Source organism: Rhea pennata, chromosome 1 (assembly GCF_028389875.1).
Source record: "Rhea pennata isolate bPtePen1 chromosome 1, bPtePen1.pri, whole genome shotgun sequence".
Taxonomy (NCBI): Eukaryota; Metazoa; Chordata; class Aves; order Rheiformes; family Rheidae; genus Rhea; species Rhea pennata.
In genome coordinates this window covers 87,397,043-87,418,257 of record NC_084663.1, presented here as the reverse complement: position 1 = coordinate 87,418,257, position 21,215 = coordinate 87,397,043, and the positions used below count along the sequence as shown (strand labels likewise).

Here is a 21,215-nt window from a genome sequence, read left to right as displayed (position 1 = left end):
TTATCTGAAAGGTGCACATAAATCACACTTTGGACTCAACTGCAGTGTACTTGCTAAAGTTTCCAGGCATCAGTTGCTACCATCACCTGCAGTGCTTCCATACAAATCTCCCAGTCCCTGAAGTCCCTGCTTAGTGCAGAGCAGGAGCAAGCACAAGCCAAGACTGCAGTCAGTACAAGAATGGCTGAACATCAGGGCCATGCCTTGGATACTGACAGAGTCAAGTCAGATTAGTGCACACATTAGTGTAGTGTAAGAAATTACTGTCTTTAATTGACTGGAAGTTACACATTTCCAAACCATTTTAATAACGAGTTAAAAGGCATGTGTGTCTTTGCCAGCTTGGTAAAAAGAGCTTAAAACTGGAAAGGGTGAGGGAAGGGGAGAGTAATAAAGACAAGGTAGCCTACAAAATATGGCACAAGTCGGGATGCCTCCAGCGGGTGCATGCAGCCAGGGATATCCATATGAGACATGGTTATGGGGACCCCCTTAAACCCTCCCCCGGGAAACCTGCATGTACAACTACCTCTCCAAAATGGTTGTTCACCAATGCACGCAGAATGGGGAATGAACAGGAGGAACTGGAGATCTGTGTGTGGTCACAGGGCCACAATCTCATTGTACTTACAGAGACATGGTGGGATAGCTCTCATGACTGGAATGCCATCATGGATGGCTATGTGATTTTTAGGAAAGACAGGCCAGGAAGGCGAGGTGGTGGAGTTGCTCTTTATGTGAGGGAGCAACTGGAATGTATCGAGCTCTGCCTAGGGCTAGATGAAGAGCGAGTTAAGAGTTTATGGGTAAGGATTAAAGGGCAGGCTAACATGAGTAACACTGTTGTGGGTGTCTACTGCAGGCCACCTGATCAGGAAGAGGAAGTCAATGCGGCCTTCTACAGACAGCTGGAAGTAGCCTCACAATCACAGGCCCTGGTTCTCATGGGAGACTTCAACTACTCTGATATCTGCTGGAAAGACAACACAGCTAGTCCAAGAGGCTCCTGCAGAGCATCAGTGATAAGATTTTGACACAGGTGGTGGAGGAGCCAACAAGGAGAGGTGTGCTGTTGGATCTTGTACTAACAAACAAAGGACTGGTGGGAGATGTGAAGGTTGAGGGCAGCTTTGGCTACAGTAACCATGAGATAGTGGACTTCAGGATCCTGCAAGGAGGAAGCCTGGCAATAAGTAGGATTGCCAGTCAGCCTTACCTCCATCCCTGGAAAGATGATGGAACAGCTCCTTCTGGCTGTCATCTTCAAGCATATGGAGGAAAAGAAGGTGATCAGGAGTAGTCAGCATGGATTCACCAAGGGGAAATCATACTTAACCAACTTAACCTGATAGCCTTCTGTGATGGAATGACTGGCTGGGTAGATGAGGGGAGAGCAGTGGACATTGTGTACCTTGACTTCAGCAAGGCTTTTGACACTATCTTCCATAACATCCTCGTAGACAAGCTCAGGAAGTGTGGGCTAGATGAGTGGACAGTGAGGTGGATGGAGAACTGGCTGAAAGACATAACTCAGAGGGCTGTACTCAGTGGCACAGAGTCTAGTTGGAGGCCTGTAGCTAGTGGCGTCCCCCAGGGCTCAGTACTTGGACCCTTCCTTTTCAACTTACTCATCAATGACCTGGACGAAGGGACAGAGTGCCTCCTCAAAGTTTGCTGGTGATATCAAACTGTGACGAGTGGCTGATACACCAGAGGGCTGTTCTGCCATTCAGAGAGATCTGGACAGGCTGGAGAGCTGGGCAGAGGAACTTCATGAGGTTCCACAAGGTCAAGTGCAGAGTCCTGCACCTAGGGAGGAACAACCCTATACACCAGTACAGGCTGGGGGCTGACCTGCTGGAAAGCAGCTCTTTGGAGAAGAACCTGGGATCCCTAGTGGACAACAAGTTGACTATGAGCCAGCAATGTGCCCTGGTGGCCAAGAAGGCCAATGGTCTCCTGGGGTACATTAGGAAGAGTGTTGCCAGCAGGTCGAGGGAGGTGATCGTCTGCATCTACTCAGTCCTGGTGAGGCCTCATCTCGAGTACTGCGTCTAGTTCTGGGCTCCCCAGTACAAGAGAGACATGGAGCTACTGGAGAGAGTCCAGGATAGGGCTACAAAGATGACTGGGGGACTGGAACATCTCTCCTGTGAGAAACAGCTGCGAGAGCTGGGCCTGTTTAGCCTGGAGAAGAGAAGGCTGAGAGGGGATCTTATCAACATGTACAAATACCTGAAGGGAAGGTGTCAAGAGCATGGGTCCAGACTCTTTTCAGTGGTGCCAAGCAACAGGACAAGAAAGAATGGGCACAAACTGAACCACAGGAAGTTCCACCTGAATATAAGGAAAAACCTCTTTACTGTGAGTGACAGAGCACTGGAAGAGGTTGCCCAGAGAGGTTGTGGAGTTTCCTTCTCTGTAGATATTCAAAACCCACCTGGACATGATCCTGTCTAACATACTCCAGGTGACCCTCCTTGAGTAGAGGGGTTGGACTAGATGATCTCCAGATCATCCAACCTCAACCATGCTGTGATTCTGTGGAATTTGGTCAGCTTAGACTGCCTTCTATGATGAAATCTTTAATCCTAGCACTGAGTAAAGTGCTTTTCTTTTAGCACCACATTGCAGTGAACAATGCAACACCTGGCTGCCATACCTCAGCTGAGGAGATGGAGGTAACTTGTTTGTCCTCTACTCCAACACCATTATTAGAAAATATTTCAGCCTGCAAATCCTGGTGTGGTTGGGCTCCGGCAGTGATAATCTTGTGTTAACCATCTGATTAAGGATGGATTTGACTGAAGGTCTTCAGAGCCTGTCTACCAATCTTCTAACAAAGCTGGGAAACACAAGGACTTCACGTTTTGATATGACAGTTAGTGCAAAGTAGTTGTTCATTCTTTGAGCGAAAACATTTCTTAAAAAGCTCAGACTACTTCCATCTGCAAGCTAGTTTAGCTTAGCAGGGCCACAAATATTGGCTCTGGATTAAACGGGGGCTAGCTTACAGCCTACAGGCTGTACTCAGCCCAGCAGGACAGTCTGTTTGTCCCACAACCTAGGCTCAGCCATCTTTCCCTCAGATGTCAGCAGGACCTAGCCCAAAGACCGGATGCTTGGAAATAATTAGTGCAGGCAAGACAATCTTGCTGATCTCTCTCCTGGTGGAGTCAAAGCTCCTCCTCTGTAATATAACAAAAATGTAGGCATCTCTGTCTTGTGATAGGCATGTATCTGATCTTCTGAGGGCAAGAGAAAGAGGGGCTGTAGCTGCTAGCAGCTCATCTGGCCTGTAGCTCTCCTTCTGGTGCTTTGCTTGAGCTAATAAGCCCTCCTGAGAGGCTTTATATTCACTTGGGCACAGAGCCATGCTAATGCAGCTCTCCAGCTTTCCAAATGGAGCTGGCCTGGAGCTGGCATGTGTCTGGCCAGCCTGGAGCACAGACAGAGAAGCCTGTCGGGGCAGACACGCTCTAAGTCATTCCTGAAAGGTCTGATTTTTGTGAAGTCTCTACAGATGTATACATATGTTAAAGGATTTTCCAAAGCATGGAAGAAACCAACTCTTTCCAGTTATTCACAGTGTTCTACCCTTCGACACAGTGGTAAATAAATGTAATGACATTTGAACAAAAAAGCAAAATTCCCTTCCATACATGCACCCTAAATATGACTTAAGATATTTATTTTCTGCCTTCCAAGTTACTGTGCCATTGGTCACAGAACAAAAACTATGTACTTGTCCAAAGGTAGATATCAGAGATGGTTATGAGGAAGAGATTATGCAGACAGCCTGCTGATCTGACAGACTGGTAGGTTATGAGGCCAGAAGGTGCCACTATGATCATCTGATCTCAAGTCCTTTTATATTCAGGCCAAGCACAAATCTGGATTCATTCCTTGCTTAAAGCAATACATGCTTAAGTCCTGCTGGATGCCTCTTGCATCTCCAGGTTTCTAAATACCTTTCACAATATAGCCTTATTCAGTTTTCTAAGGACAGCATTCAACAGTTACTGCATATACATGCTACTCTTTAGCAGCCTTGCTGACCCTTTAAGGAAATATTTCTATGTTAAACCCCAACAGAAACTCTCAATTAGTGCTTTAAAGCAAATTTCTGCTTGCTGTATTTGTGTCAGCGCACCACATTATCAGGTATTACTCCTGTCCCACATTTCATTACAACTTTCATTCTGCAAGTATAACTGACAGCCTGAGATCTCTCTTGCACCCCTAACTTGCAAGAACTCAGATTTAAAACTCTCAGAAAGACCGAATGATTCCTCATATCCTTCTTATGCCATCACTACCCTTTCTGAACTCCTTCTTCTGTACCTTGGAAAACCTAACAGCTTTAATGCCTCTTCCAACACCTCTCACTGAGCTAGGGCAGGACCACCTGGTCTTCCAGAGGGAAAGGAATCTGCAATGATAAGAAAAGAAGAAGAACAGGAGGAGGGAAACAAGAAAAAAGCAGTGTCCTGGGTTTAATGGTTTCCTCCAGGATATCTTCTGTGCACTGGATACTCCTAGGATGTTAAGTACTGAGTTTAACAGTCCCTGGAATCCAATTCCACATTTTCTGCAGGAGTCAATGGAATTTTCCGTTTCTGGTTATCAGCAAACCAAGCCATGAGAGTGATAGAAATGGCTTCCAATGGCTGCGACATGCTAGGCTCGCTCTTCATTTTTCCCTGTTTCTAGGAATAAAACCTTCCTTCTTTCAAAGAACGAGAGCCATTTCTTTCTTCACAAAATGTAGCTGCTTGTTTTCTCTCTAAAGCCCTTGGCCAATTATTAAATTATGAATCTGCTGTAAAAATCTTTAAAAGGTTCAAATGAGACCCAAAAGCTACTGCATGCTCTTTTGGTAGGGAAACATAAGGATTTCTTTGTAGTTATGGAGATATAGCAAAAGGCAAAAAGGATGATACAGCAATAGACTTCAGGGGGAAAATACGTATTATATGACATAACAGTGAGGAATGAAAGGGAATTTTAAGATTTGTAAATTACAAAGAAGTATCGTTTTATTTTTAATTTTCCTCAAATTATGGAAATCATTGGAGTTAATTGTAAATCTAGAGGAACTCTAGAAGAATACTTTTCATCTTTTTAGCTCTTGCAGATTTCTACAACATAAACTGGCCAGCCAGTAAGTTAGAAATACAATTTTTTTCTAATGTGAACAATCCCTAAGGAAAACTACAGTTCAGGACTTCTGATTTCCATTCTCATCTCCACTCTGAGTATCAAGACATCTTTCCCAAAATAACAGACAACATCCCCTTTCCAGTTCCCCCAGACTGCCTTTAATAAAATGGATTTTGCTCCTCATATAACAATACAATGGCTTTGAGGTGACTCCACACTGTCTTGAGAGAAAATGTGTTGGACCTGGTTTTCTGCTTTGTCTGCAGCAGTAATGTAGCATACACACTGCTTTTGTGAATTGTATGTTAGCTCCTACGGAAATGTTCCTTGTTTCCCTTCTTCAGGTACAGTCGAAATAAATTAATTCAGGCCTAGAGGACAATGGGCCTCCCCATTAGCAGGGGAAATTGCTTTTCAGTGAAAATTATGCACTGTCTCTCACCTTTATAACTAATAGCTAGGCACAGACATTGGCACACTGATCGTAGACCAGATAGGGACCTCAGTGAATGAAAAATTGATGCAGGAAAGGTGTGATATAAACCCTTCAGAAAGTCACAACAGTGACTTAAAACTTTGAAGAAAATGCTGCAACTTTGCAACTTAAGATATTTGAAATCACGGTGATTTCTTTGGTGGTGACAAAAGAAATTGAAAACTCATGACCCCTTGCCTTTCTTGATGGAATCTGCTTTGGTCAAGCACAGGCTCTGGAACCTCCAAGGTATGCTAAACAATAAAAAAATAACAAGATACAAACCCTGGAGGCACCAAGATTTAAAATTCCTAAATTGAGGAAGAGCACAGCATATCGTATTAAGCACATGCCATATTCCACTTGTAATGAAATAACATACCAAGGAAATTGTGCAAGTCTTCAAAACACCGTTGTTCCTCATAATTCATTTAAAATTTGATCACCCATGCAGTAACAGAGATTTACACATCAGTAATTAGACTTAAGAGTAAACATCTCTCTGAAATAAAGGAATGCTTTAGGCTTCTTTCAGATTATCAGAGAGTGGCACAGACTCTCACTCTCAGACTTTTACGTCACATCTGTGAGGGTATTTTAACTTTTTGTCATGGAAGTTGAGATCTTGAAGCACCAGAAGCACCTCTTCCCTAAAGAAAAACAGTTTGCAATCCTACCAAAAAGAAGCTGGAATCATTTGTTCCCCACTGCTTCATTTAAATGAGGCAATCTCCTAGCCATTTGAAGTAAGCAGCAGAAACCAGCACTTCATCCCAATAACTCTAGCAACAATTGCTCTGTTTCCAATCTCCTTTTCAAGGTCAAAAGAAGCAAGATGATAATCGAGACGAACCCAAAATATCTGACCTCTGCCAATAGCCTAGACCATTCACAATTGATTTCAAAGGGGAATCAGCATCCAGATTATCCTAGTGGCATTGCTGAAGGACCTGATGGCTGCAGTTGGGAGGCAAGTGGCCAAGCTGATGCGTTCATGGATTTCTCAGCTTCCTTTGACATCCTAAGCTCCATTCTCATGGTAAACACTATTTTGGGAGTCTGGGATCTCATATTAAGACAAAGGGATCTTGACAGATATTTGCTTCTTTCTGCTTGTAAGGGCTGCTGATGTGACATTCTGGAGAGCTCCTGCCTCCATTTGACACTAACACTCATTTGTGCATTCACAACACTGGTTTTGGAAGGATGTGATCAGGGCAGCTCTCTGAACATCATGCCTAGCATAGAGAACAATATACCAAAGGAAAAATGAATAACGTGCAATATAAATGCATCCTTGAGAAGACAGAAGTGATGTCTGCAGAAGAAGAATAATGCTTACATATAAGGAAGGAGTAAAAGCAGTAACATCTCAGCTCAGGGCATCTGTCTCCTATCTGTGAATGCATCCTACAGTCTTGAGGTCTTTCTGGACTCATCTTTACTACAAGAAGTAAATGAGTGGATTGCACCTCTTCCACTTAGAGGAAAGAGCCTTCTGTCCATACCTTTGTTAGCACAAGACTACAATCATCATGATGTTCCCTTTCAGAGGGAGACTGGGAGTTGTACTCAAACTCTGGTTTAAACGGTTATGTTGTCCTGTCTTACCAAAGAGCATGCCCCTCTCTGTCTCTGGCACAGTTTTAGACAAATTTCAAACTCTTGATGCTAATCTCAATAACTAGCAACGATCTGCAGATGTCCTAATAGGTGACCTTCCTACCTGAGATCTCCAAGCAAGAGCAATGGATATGTTTATGCTGACAGAGAACAGATTGAAACTGTTGAAAGCAATTGATACACAGCCCTTAGCAAAGGCATTTATTCAAGCAAAGAAATACCACTTGAAAGGAAAACTGCCTTGAGAATTCACCAATTGGAACTAAAATCTTTGACCCTTGCAAATATGGTGTGCATGTATCAAAACAGGACTTAATGGAGAAGTATAATTTTGTACTGCAAAACTGCTGATATATCACATCATGTAACTCTCATATTGGTTCTGCAATTCTACTTAGAAAGCAATTCTTTTTACCAGCTGTGAGAGTATCTTCAGTTTGATTTCTTGCATAGCTTTCCAGTTTTTATAGCAAAGATCAGATACTAATCACTATTCTAGTATGGTCACAGTGTCATCCTGGTTTGTCTACGTCCTGGCAAAACTTACATTCTCTGACAGTGATATGCTCATCGCAATATCCTACTACATATCAGATAGAGCCAGCAATGGCTCTTTTTGCTCTTGGAAAGTGATACGGCCCAGAGTTACTGGAACTCTTATTTTCTTCCCCCTACTCCCCTCTTTTTTTATGTTCCCTGTTAAAAACAAGAAACTGAGCCACATATTTTTAATAATGAGAATCTGGATGAGGTTCAGTCTAAATTTTGAAAATATATCCCAATTAAATACTTTAATAGATTCTTGGCTTTCTCCACATCCCATTGCCATATGCATTCAATAATCCCAAGCCCTCTTTTTCCCTTCTAATAAGTAGACTGCAGAGTGGGTGACATCATCCTCTGAAAGGTCAGCCTCTCCTAAACCACTGTTTGCTGAGCATCTGTAAGGTTCTTTTTCAGGGGGATTTTTTTTTAAAACTGGCTGCAGATCTGCTGTGACTGTGTCAAAATTGGTGCTTGCCCTTGTAAAGCTATGATGGCTTTTAGATTGCTTACTCTAAAACAGAGGTTTTGTACCCATGCCAAAGGGTTCACTGACAGAAGCCACACACCTCCCTCATTAGAAGCACAACACAGCCTCAGACCTGCAGCGACTTACTTGCATACTGTAGTTCAGCAGTCAGCAGTGCAAATAAAGTTTGTGGACCACTGGTGTCAGTCACATCAGCCATCTGTGTGGCTGGTTGTATTATAAGGCTCTCCTGTTTGTGGGGCAGCTGAAACCCTTCATTGTGTAAATTAGAAAGTCACTTAATCCTGTATGAAACAGCTGCATCCAACGCTCCAAGTATCGATTCTGTGTGTCACTGTGGCCTTTGCTGAACATATAGCTTGGGCCAAACAAATGAACAAAACACTATGATGCATGTCGAATACGAGAAAGGATAATGTGGAAAAAATTATAATACCTTTAGATAATTGTATCATGTGGCTGCATCTGGAATACTCTGTGCAGACTTGTTTTTAAGAAGTGATTAAGGACCTGGAAACCTTCCCACTTGAGGAGAAACTGAAATGACTGGCATTACTCACAGAAAAGCACAGAAAGGGGACACAAAACCTATAAAACAATCGATTGTATAAAGAAGGCAGATGGGAAGTTTCTGTTCTCCTTATCTGAAATCATCCCACACAAAGGGATGATCTTCCAATTAGAACAGGAAAATCAAAGCTACCGAAATTATATTTCACATAGTCGTGACATAAAAATGTGGTAATCACTGTCACAAGAATTTGTCAAGGATGAGTGACATGGAACCACCATTTTCAGCCAGGTATTCTTTTCCCTGTAAGATAGAACAGGCTGAAAAAATTCAGCTCTTGATTTTCTTTTTGATTAACAATGCTTACTGAGCTCTCATTTCCAGGAATCTTCTCCAACCAACAAATCATTCTGGTTTTTTTTCCTCTGAATTCTTCTCCAATTTCTTTGCACCTTTTAAAAATATGTGCAGTAGAAGACCATATTATAATGTCAGTTCATAGCAGGCAAATTGTCTCCCCAGTGTTTCTCACTATTCCTGTTCCTACCTCAAAGATTGCAAGTTTCTTTTTATCACAGCTTTACACACACTGCCCACTTGCCTGAGGAGTGGCTTATCCTCTCTGACCTCCAATGCCTTGCCAGTGCCAACGCTTTCCAGGATGCAGAACCTCACTCTGTGGGTATGTATGTCCTGTGTTTTATTCCTAGACACATGATATTGTATTTGGCTGAATTAAAAGCCATGCTTTGTTTGAATGCATGCAGGTTACCAGGCAATCTCTCCTGTTCTTTGTGCCCTTGTCCCCATCATTACTGACCACGCTGCCAGTCTTTATACGATTTGTACTTTTTATCAGTTGCAGCTTTTTTTAGTTCTGTGTCAGTTAGTCTTGGAACCAGTCTCTGAAGAGCAACAGCAGAGCTGTTCCCACTGGATGGTGATTTCACATTTACTATTAGCTTTGAGATCAGCTTGCTACTCGTTTCTTATTCCATGCTAATAACAACTTTTTCATCAGAATGATACGTGGCATCAAGTTAAATGTTCTCCAAAAGTCCGTCACACCTATAGAGATACCTCTATCAGTCAAATCTGTAATCTAATATGATAATTCAATTAGATTTGTTTGACAGAACTCTTTTGAAAATGGCAGAAAACACTTCTATTTCACAAAACAAACAAACAAACAAACCAAATGGCAAAAGAAAAGCTAAGAATCCATAGCAAGCTCCCTAAAAAAATCTATTTGTAGAAATCCACCTGGAAAGCAACATGGTACTATATTCACACTGTTAAAATCCCATGTTTCTGCCTCAGAAAGTATCATTTCTTCTAGCAGAGCAAGGGGACTCATCTCTACAAAATCAAGTCTGAATTCCCCAGTCTCTACAATGAATTTGTTCCAACACTTTGCTAGACTTCATGTAGCTGAAGCCATTACTTCTTGTCCTATCCACCACAGTCAGCATTTTATTTCAGCACTAGTATACCCTCCCTCCTTCCCCTCCAGGCTGAAAAACACCAGAGCCATGACTCATTCTTTGTAGACGATGTTTCTTCCTAGGCTTGTGGCCATTTTTACTGCTCTCATCTTGATCTTCTGCAGTAAGTGTGCACTCCTCTTGAGTTGCAGTGGACACAGCTAGGCTTCCAGTAGAGTCACAGTGGAGATGAGAAGTGAGGAAAAATAATCCACACATCCCAATGTTTCCCCTAGAACCACAAAACACTTTCCCAGAGCCATGGGAAAGCTTGTAGTGCTCCTTCCTGGTGTTGGGCTCTCCAGGGGTTGGTTTGCCTCATATTCTTAGCCTAGCTAAAAAACATCCATTTCATTGGCAATCACAAAGAGCCTCATCCTAACCCAAATGCAGATTGTGCAGAACTAGCAATTCAAAGGATAAAATGGAGACTTGCAGTTCCTCTAGCACTTACTGAGAGATGCTGTATGTTCACCTACCTCTGGAGACAACAGCATGTTCCATAATTAAAGTGCCTATTTATTAAAATAATACTCACCTGTAACCCGCTAATACGTAGGTGTATGAGATAATAGTATGCAGCTTGGAGCACTGAAGCTTAAGGTAGGGGAGCAGAGTGGCATCCCAGACCAGACCTTTATACAAAGATACTGGTTAGGGCTCTGAGGTGCTGTAGTTTATACTGAAACCAGTTATTAAATGCAAGTGATTTACTCACCTATCACTCTAACCACACAGTTTACACGCTCAAAAGCAAGGAAGTGAAGAACTATGGACACTGTATATCTGGGCTGTCCTGGATTTGGAGGGAAGAATCATACATGGACTCAACATTTCTTACTCTGTTTGCCAGGAACTCTGGCATATTTTTGCTGACCCTTGGGGGCTGTCCCAACAGCCAAGAATTAAAGTTTGTTTGTACTTTGACTTTACTAAAGTCGGAACACAGTTTATTACAGCAAACACTGGAGAGGAGAGCACTAGGATAGATGGTGTATTTTTGATTTATTATCTTCAGGCTATTTTGTATTGCTAGATGCAGAGCTGTGCAGTCTTGGTTCTGTTGCAAGTTATTAATTTCTGAGATTGGCCTGTAGACACAACTTTACTTTAGGCCTGCCTTAGGTTTAGTGGTCTGCAGTACAGTGGTGGTGGTGGTCTGCACAGAACTGGCTGGTCACAGGGTACTGGCTTGCTTCCTGGTTTTTCAGCTGCCAAACTATATTAAAACAAGCTAAAAATACATTAAATATTTTCCTTTCCTAATATTACCTTACCACATAAGCAATTGCTGGACTTGCCACTAGGATGTTATCTGATAACGAATGGGAGGGGAGGGGAGCTGTGCAAGCCTGAATAGGAGGTAAGAAGTTCCAGCCAATCGTCAGAGGAGGGAGGTTGCTTCAGTGATTGTGACCAGGAGGAGAAGCTGTTATGTTTCTATTTAGACATGTGATGAAAATGTTTCGGAATCCCTGCTTTAACCCATCTTTGACCACATGCCTGATCACAAGTGTTGTTCAACATATGCCTCCAAGCTTGTACAAAACATCTTCTCCCCTATGTGCTATTTTAGAAGCGTTATGAGATCAAGTAAAGAACACACACAAGGAGTCTGACGTAGCTGATAGACTGTGATCCTTGTTCCTTTGGTGCTGTGCTTTGAGAAAAACAATTTAGAAGGTTATCCGGGTTTTGAGCTGTTGCATGGGGGAGCTGTTGCATGGGAAAGCTGTGGGTAATGGATGGCCAGAACGGTGTTGTGCACTCAGTCCCCTTCTGATTCTGCCCTGGCAACAGGCAGCCCCTATGCCTACTGCCCTCTGGCATTCTCACACTCCTTTTGGCTGATCTCTCTTAAATTGAAAGCCACGTCATTCCCCAGACGGATTCAAGATTTGCATGGAACTTTTGGGTCAAAGTCAAGCTCAGTTTGGAAAGGCTAGAGAAAGTGGTCTGCTCCACAGAGCTACATTTATTTTGTTCTGATTGTTTAACTTCACAGGCATCACATTTCAAGAGAGTTTTGTTTTGTTTCTTTTCTTGCACTTCTATCTGAATAAAAAAGGACGAGGCTGCAATGACGTTCTCTGTGACCACCTCTCTAACTAGGAATAGCTGCAAATGAAGTGAATGGGGAAGTCCTGTCTAGACAAAAATATGACCTCATAGTCTGAAGTGGGAGATGAAAGCCCTACTTAACATCTGATAGATGTACGGGGCAGAAGCTATGGGGAGACACAGTATGAACAAATAGCAAAGACTTGGCCTACCCAATGATTCCATTCAGCCTTATATTCACAGAAAATATCTCCAGCAGGGACACAGGGTTTTGAGAGGGAGGCAGTGTGATTGCATAGGAAGGCATGAAAGGTGCATTTTTAGGCTCACAATGCTTCCAAAGGACACACGCTCCTTCCATTTGTGTCATCACACAAATGGTAATCTTCAGTCTCTCTATGCTCTCTTCATGCTCAACCCATGTACTTGATAGGTTCTCCCAACCCTGTGGCTCCTCCCTTCTCTTCATTCTAGGTCTTATATACACTAAAGGTACCAGGGAGGTTAAGTGGCTGTACTGCACCACATAAGATATGAGTTGACTACCATTTCCCAGTTGTCATCTTCTCTGCTCTATGTCCCTTCATGGCAGTCAAGAACTCCATAAGATGTGTGACCCCCCCAGGGTGCCAGAGTGTTTCTGCTGTCACACATTCTTTGTTCTTTACAGAGCTCTTTGTAAACTCTTTATATGCTCTTTGTAAGCTCACCTTGCTGTTTCTGCATGGTAGTGAAGTCTTCAAAAGTGAGTGTGCGCACAGGAGGCCTCCAGAAGGCATAGGTCTCCATGATAGCCTCCAGGCCCGTTCTGTGGGATGAAAATAAAGCAAGGAAAGAAGAATGTCAGTCAGCCAGCAAGTGTATCCGCATCAGGGAGAGAGGGCTCTGACCTTGCCTGACAGGCTGCCAGGAGCCTCTGAAAGGTCACCTTGACATCTGTGAATTCCTCAAGCAAGCCTTCCTGCACAGGTGCTGGCCACTAGAATAAAATGGAATTTCCCCAGTCCAGGATTTTAATAACTCCTAACACTACTGCAGTGCCAGTGCTTCCCCCCTACACCCTCTTTCTTTTTCCACAAGGATCCTGAACTTTTCATCTGCTTTGCAGGGAACATTTGACAGTCAGTCACTCAAGACATGCTTTATCATAGAACTGTCTTCCACACTGTATGCATGCAAGCTGTCATACAAAGAAGGGAGGTCTGAGATTCAGCTTAGAAATTTGGAAGGAGAGGTTTGTGAATTGTCTTTCCCCATCATCTTCCAATTTCAGATACTGTTCTAAGGTACAGCTGGAGTGCCATCCGAAAGTGAATCTCATTATTTTTGGATTTTGACTGAAAATACAGTAAGAGGCTTTTTATAAAGTCAGGGGCATCTCTGCTTTGGGTCTCTAACTCACCACAAAAACAGTATCAGAAAGAAAAAGTGAAAATCAAGTGGGAGCAACTTTTCCTCTTAAAGAGCATGTGTCTCAGCTTTGTTTTCATTTTTACCACAGTCTGTTAGCGCTATTTGAATACTTCACAAGTTCAGTGAGGATGTAGGTTCATTATCAGGAAAAGCTAACGTTCTTTATGGGACAATCACCTTGAGGTTTTTTTTTTTTTTTTTTTTTTTTTTTTTTTTGAGGACAGATTCTCTTGTGTAGAAGCTGAATCTGTTCCCATTCCAGTGTAGCTGCCTTGCCTTTCCCTGCCTCTTTTGCAGCAGCAGGCTATATCCCTTGCACTGACTGAACACAACTAGAGATGCTTCATTAAATGTGAGAACATATCCCCTTTCAATGCAAATGGCTCTAACATCCCCAGAGCCTCTCATCAGATGTTGTTCTGATACTGGAGCTGCCTTTTGCTTCTGAAAATGTCTTCCTGCACGTGCCTCCACTCACTCAGTTAACTTTCCAAAGTCTCCCCGGAAGCTTAGATGCTTTAAATACATTGGAGTTGGCAAACTAAACTCTGTATTTTAAGAGGAGGTTTAGAAGAGAGGTTGTTGCGTGGTGTTTATTAGCTGCTAAGCTGTTAGAAGTAGAAACAGAAGACATCTCTGCATAGCAGTCTCACACTAGCCCTGAGTATATTACAACAAAACTATTTGGTTAATACAGTGGCCTTTGCCAGCTCATGGAGCTCAAAGGCAGCAAGGCAATCCAGAATACAAACCATCTACTAAGCCGGGGTCTGTGTGCAGGGGCAGCCTGTGGACTGTCAGTACCACCCCTAGGATTTCATCTGCTCCCAGGCTGAGAAAATTGCATGTATGTTGCCTCTCTGCCTCTCAACACACAGAGAGAACAGCACCTTTTCACAGCCTTAAGGAGCAATCCCCAGTTCAAAAGCCAAGGGATGACTTCCTGGTGCAATATATCCAGGGAGCATAAAATTGCCCTGAGTAAGTCAATACAACAAGATATGCTGTTGGAAGAACCTGCCTTGACAATTAAAACCGAGTAATATATCAAGAAACGAAAACTGATGGTTCCAGATTACACAGCTGGAACAGTTATTTTCCATCTGCCCCAAGGAAGGAGGACATCATCTGACTACAGCCAGCATTTGTACGGTTTGGCTGAGCTACTGTCCTCCTAAGTTCCCTGCGCATATAACCCCAGTTTGCACATGCATCTGACTTCCAGCTCTGCTCGTTACCCTGCCCATGGAGTCTTGCAGAAAAAGAATGCAACCAGGCAAAAAACAGCTTGGGTTAGAATGCACACCAACACTGAATGACTGATTTTGCAACTCTACTCCCCATCCCCAAGTATATTTTCTTCTTCTGTCTATGATCTATTATTATTTTCATAAGAAAATGAAAAAAAAATCAAGAAACTCCATCACTGGCAACTCTAATAACCCTTTCTCCCAGAACAGGTTATCAAATGAGTTTGATGCCAAGGTATTCAGAGCCACCTCACAGACCTCCATCACAGACATAAAGGTAGCACTCTCTTAATCAGCAGAAGGCTTGGACTGCTATTTCACAGGTGTACCAGCCTCTAAGGGGAAACATACCCTAGTTTGCCAATGAAGAGACATCTTGAAGCAGCAGTAAATGCTGATTTAAAAAAATATATTTTCAAAATTTCTGAAATCTTAGTAACTTCTTCAAGGCTTAGGTGAGGGCTGCTGGTACCAAGTGTGCTAGACAGTATCCATGTGGCATCCACTTTCTCTTCCACAGAACTGCAATGAAAAATTGGCTTCCAGCTGTCTATCCAGCCATAAACCCTCCTCTCTCACATCATCTTTATGAAGGAAGCAAAAAAGCATCAGAAGAGGACTCGCTGCCAGCTTTATTTTAACAAGGTCAGTCCTTTAAAAGGTGTCCAAAATTCGCTCTCTCTTTTTCATTCATTTTTTTATATTTAGTGCTATAAAGTTTTAATAATAGGCAATAAATGAAACAGTTCCATTGTCTGAAAATGAAAAAAGATGTATGAGCTATCTTTGCGCCTCCATAATCCATCCCATATGGCTGACCTTGCCATTCCTGCTGCATGCAGGATTCAGGTCATCCTTTCATTGTTCACTGAGGAAGCCAAACTGTTGGCTCCAAGCACCCTTCTGGCTCTCTTACCCGAGACAAAAGGTCTAAGAGCATTTCCAACACAAACAACTTTTATTCACCTCAGCTGCCCACATCTGAAAGGAGAGTGCTGTTGCCTGCCTCCAGTTTAGTTTTTTTCTTCCATCATCCTGCTGTGTTTTCAGTCTTGTCCCTTCCGGCTTCCTCCTGGATAAGGAGCTCTCCTAAGCATCCCACTGTCAAATGAACTTTACTCAGACTCCAAAAATAGCCTCCACAGCACTGTACCTGCACACTCACTACGCAAGCATTTCCCTAGCTGGTCTCTGTATGTCAAAGAACTTTTTAAATGAAAGTCAAAACTGTAGTTCTCAATCTCCTGAAGTTCTGCAAAGCAAACAGCTCATACCTGACTTGTATGTATATTATCCATTACAGAAGCACTACTTTTATCTGGATATCCCTTCGCCACCCTCGTGAGACAGGACGAATTCTTCAGTTTCACTCTTACAGATGGAGAACTGAAGAAAAGAGGGACCAAATGACTTCCCTAAAATCATGTACAGTGTGCATCTAATAAAAGATGTTATTAAGTCCAGGCCTTCTAACTCCCTTATCTGTCAAGACTGATGGCTAGATTGCTGAACTACATCACTTGACATAGATTATAGCTGGTCAAAGACTGCAAAAGAGCATTCAGTTGTGGGGCTATTTGCACTGTTCCCTCTGAAACATTTTGTTCCTCCTTCTTCCAGCACAAACACAGAGGCAACAGACTATGTAGGGACATAACCATGCAAACAGCTGAAGGAGGCCCTTGAAGGGATCTATTAGAAGATCTCTTCCTCAGGTAGATACAGCCAGTTATAGACTTCTGAGGTGTCTCAAAAGCAGCAGGTTTTTCAGCATTCTCTGGTACTAATGAAGCCAGATCACATCCATAAGAAATGTAGGGGGAGGCTGTGAACTGATGGAGGCTAGGTTTAAAATGGAGACTAGATTCGAAAACAACGGTCAGCACTTTAATTCCTGAAGCAGGCAGCAACAACAATGCAATAACAGAACAAGAAATGAAGGAAGGAAAAACATCTATCTCTGTTTCATTTAAAAGCATCGGCCCAAGGAAAAAAGTAAATGTCTTAGGAGAAGAACTTAAGGAAGAAGTGGCTTAACAGTTCCTCGGTTCCTCTTCTCCCATCATGCTCTGTTTTTTCCATTGCTTTTTTTTTCCTTGTATCATTTATTGGAATACTTTAACTAGAGCTTTCATTCAGCACCCCAAAATCACAAGGTTGCTATCTCCTGGAGTGCTCTCAGACATCACTCTGTGGCCCTTATTGCTGTGCTGTTTGATTATTTTTTTAAGATCGTATTAAAAAAACCCTCTTGGAGAGATACTACGCTTCCCTGCATCACAAACAGCTCCTTTCTCAGATTATCCTGTTTGTTTTTCAAAAGAGGCCTACATTTCCAGTGGAATTTTCTCCAGCTACACTCTAATGCAGTGTAGCTGACAAGAGTTGGGAGGATGAGGGAAGCTGCAGAATATTCATGGTCATTATTCCAGTTGGCCAGTGATCATGGTGAGATTAGGAATTCATTGTGAAAGAAGAGCCAACCAGCACAGTTAAGAAAAGTCCCATTTAGAGAATCTTTTCCCCACAAAGCTTGGATCTTAATGCCTTTCTGTCTCCCATGTGTGCCTGTGCACATCTATGTATGTGTCTTTGTCAAAAGGAGCAGCTAAGCGTTACAAGGGGTGTCCCCAGGTAGTTGTGCAGCCTTAGCCAGACCACTGCTTACGAGGCAGACGCCCGACTGCTATATATGCTTGCAAATACCTTTGCCTGTTTTTTCTTCATGAGGCCTCGGGCTGCTCTCTTTGATGTGTAATACCTTAAAGATTTTAATTCCTCTTTACATCAGCAGAGAGCCTTGCTGAGCCCTCCCCACAGCTGCAGCCATGTAGCAATTTCCTGCCCTTTCTTAAATCAATGAGCTACAAAGATCAGTAATTCCCAGCCTTTTCAGGAAGCTATCCAAATTCATTGGACTAGGCCTTATTAATGCCTTCCATGCTAATCTAGCCCACCATGTACCTGGAACTGCTTCAATCTCTCTTCTAAGCCCAGCCTCCGCTGCAGCTGCATCACTGCATACAGAGGAGACCTTTTACACAGGAGACATACAACTTCCCCCATTAAGGAAAGCAGAGCAGGGTAAAAGTCACATATGCCTCAAGTTCCAAAGTAATGCTCAAGGCTGGAATCAAACAAGGATGGAAAACATCTTTTAGCTACACTGAGATGAGAACAGAGGAGCTGACCTAGTAAATCACCTAGGTTAGCAAGATCCTCTTTGCTACAAGTGATGGTGTAGCATTTACCAAGTTGATGGGAAATACTGAAGATTTGGCTGTTCACTGAACACATCCTCTATCCAACCATGAATGAGGTAGTGGTCCTGGTAAAAACACATGAGAGGACTAAGTAATTAATAAAGATTGAATTATAATTCTCATGGGGACAGCAAATAAAGGTTATGCACACCGCTTGCATACTGCTCCGAACCCTTGGAGCCTTGCTTTACAACCCTAGTGTTCTTATAATGCATTCTTCTATGTCCAGTTCTACAATTAATTTAATGTTTAAAATTTTTTGTCACATTGATTTAAAAGGATACCCACACCATTTGCAAAACTGAAATCATTAGATGTGTTGCACACTCTACAGGCATCATAAATGGCAAGAAAAGTTGAAATATTTCGTTAGGACTTTCTTATTTCTTTTTGACAACACTGTAATGTCTTAATAATGCAAACTTTTTTTGATTAAACATTCTTGTTTAGCTAGTGTGCTATTAAAATAGAAATACTTTAAATAATAAGTAATGTATTCTACTTCAGATTTTCACTAAAATCCTGTCAAAATTGAACCATACATGGTGAAAAATGTTGGCATTACCGGAGAAAAACTGAAAAGATTCTAAACCAGAAAATTTTTGCACTTTCACCCTGGAAAGCTCAGAAAAACTCAGTTTTTCTTCTAAGGTAGAAAACCATTTGAGCATCAAGTTTTTATCTTTCCTACAGAAACGTAAAGAAAAATCTGCCTTCCAGCCAGTTCCACATATTATAAGCAGAAAAGTCTAATTTGCCTTTCTTACAACTTTCATTGTTTTGCAGTTTGTTAGCCTGTGACCCATCTGTCTGCCATCCAATTTTCATTCTCCCATTTTCCATCCATCTTTATAAAAATGTTTTCTGTTTTTTCATTTCACTGACACAATTCTTTTTGTGGAGAGGGGATGGAAGGGGAAGCAAAACTCTACAGTATCTTTACAACAGATTAATTTATTTTACCTGAGCTCTTGTATATTGCAACACTGTATTAATAATGCATAAACAGTTTATTAACAATTTAGCAGGGATGCTGTAGGATATTTTAATTATATTTTTAAATAGCAAGCAGAAAACCTCAGAGGAACCAGAAAATAATGAAAATGAGCATAAAAAAATCATTATGTGGCCAGAAAATACCAACTGCAAATTATATATACAGCCTTGAAAGCAGTGATAATGAAAGGGATACTGAGGTAGAAGTGAACAGGAAATTAAACCTACAACAGCAAAAATACAATTGCTGCTTGGAAATAATGTCATAAAGCCAGAAAGTGTTAAGCTATATTTACAGATATTTTATCCAAAAATACCTAAAACCCTCTCTCAACTGCAGGACCAATGCTACAGGCAGATGGAAGAGCAAATCTGGAGGAGATTTCTGAAAAGCAATTAAGTCAGCCTAGCTGGCTAACCAGAAAAATATGTTCTAATGAAGCCATCATTACACCATGAATCTTCTAGGTAAACACACCCCCTAAAAACTGGTCTACAACTACCTTCTCCTGTAAGATTGAATTAATATTGTAAAATGCCTTGCTGGACCTCAGATATATGTACAGTGTGCTCAGCAGGGGAAAGAGAGAGGAAATGTTAAGGAAACACAAACAAACTCTTGTTACCTGTTTCTCCCAGAGTCTCTGAAACCTTTAGCAAAAGGGTTTCTGTCAATTTTTAACCTAGTGATCTACAAAGGAAGAAAAAGAGAATTAATTGATCTGTTCAAAAAAAATTTCCAGAGTGAAATTACTGTTGACTACCTCTCTATCCCAAACCATCTATACAATCACCTTTCATACATATTTCCCAACCTTACATAAAAGTCACTCTTCCATTACCCAAGAGCAGATTACCAACTTGGTGATTAGATAGCACTATAGACAGAGATAGGGCATCTCAGGCCTGGCTGTATTGGGTAAAAGTAGATTTACTGTTCGGGTCACATTTTGGCTCAGAGCCTCCACATGGCATAGCGCTGGAGCTAACAAGCTGTTCCAGGATCAGCAGCGTGGTAGCTCTGGGTGCAAAACCAGGAGCTGACCCCTCAATAGTAGCATGGGTCTGCAATTAGTAGTACTGTTCCAGTTTTGCCATTATCTAAGATATCCCAAGCTCAATACTCTAGATACCTAGCAGCTGAATGTACTCCCTCAACTTCAAACAACGCTAAGGAGAAAAGGCAGAAGCAAAGCACAAATTACAGCTTCTGAAACCCAGCAGCTGGTCACGCAGTCCCCTACACATAGTGCTGATGTTCTTCCGAGGATCTGGGTGGCCCTTCAAGGTTTTCTGGTCTGAACGTTTTTTTTTTTTTTTTTTTTTTTTTCTTCCTTCCTCCAAACAAAGATGACAGCCAGACTGAATTTGTTTGGGGAATCTCCTGCTTTATTTTTAGGTGTGAATTCCATAATGGTAAAGTGACTCTGCAGACTGTGTAATTCTACTCTCCCTCAGCTTTTCCCCAATCTGGTGCAGCAAGAGTAGTGACAGGAGAACTTTCCTCCATCAGCCTCGCCTTGTCCCAGAGACTCCATCTCTGGGGTCAAAAAGGAGAAACCTCAAGGTTCTATTTAATTCAAGGTATTCTTGCTAAAACTGCTCAAAGGGGAGTTGCTTAATACAAATTGATCTAAAGAGGATTTGCAGGTGTTTTGCTTCTGTTGGAATCAGCCCTTACTCTGGATATTAACCTTAGATCTGGAATGCAGCTCCCATTTTTGCAGAAGCTTAATTTGTGAACTTAATTTCCGCTAGTCTGACTTTGCTGCTGTCCTGGGACTCATGTATACTGAGACAGATATGTTCTGTGGAGTATGGGATTACAGCAGAGGGAATCCCTGTGGTGGATTTGCTAGCATTTTAGAATTGTTTCCAGAGACACTCCTCCCAGTAAGGCAAAGTTTTATGGCCACTGGAGGGCATGCATGCAGATTCAGAGG

General features: G+C 42.1%; 1 protein-coding gene across 1 annotated transcript in view; it reads right to left on the bottom strand.

Annotated features, from left to right (window-relative positions):
• TBX15 (T-box transcription factor 15) overlaps positions 1–21,215 on the bottom strand; it is a 103,511-nt gene that overhangs the window by 5,424 nt on the left and 76,872 nt on the right. The window contains exons 6-7 of the mRNA XM_062571491.1: positions 19,899–19,963; positions 13,061–13,158 (exon numbers count right to left, since the gene is read on the bottom strand). Coding sequence (XP_062427475.1) covers positions 13,061–13,158; positions 19,899–19,963 — 163 coding nt within the window. The remainder of the gene's footprint in view (positions 1–13,060; positions 13,159–19,898; positions 19,964–21,215) is intronic.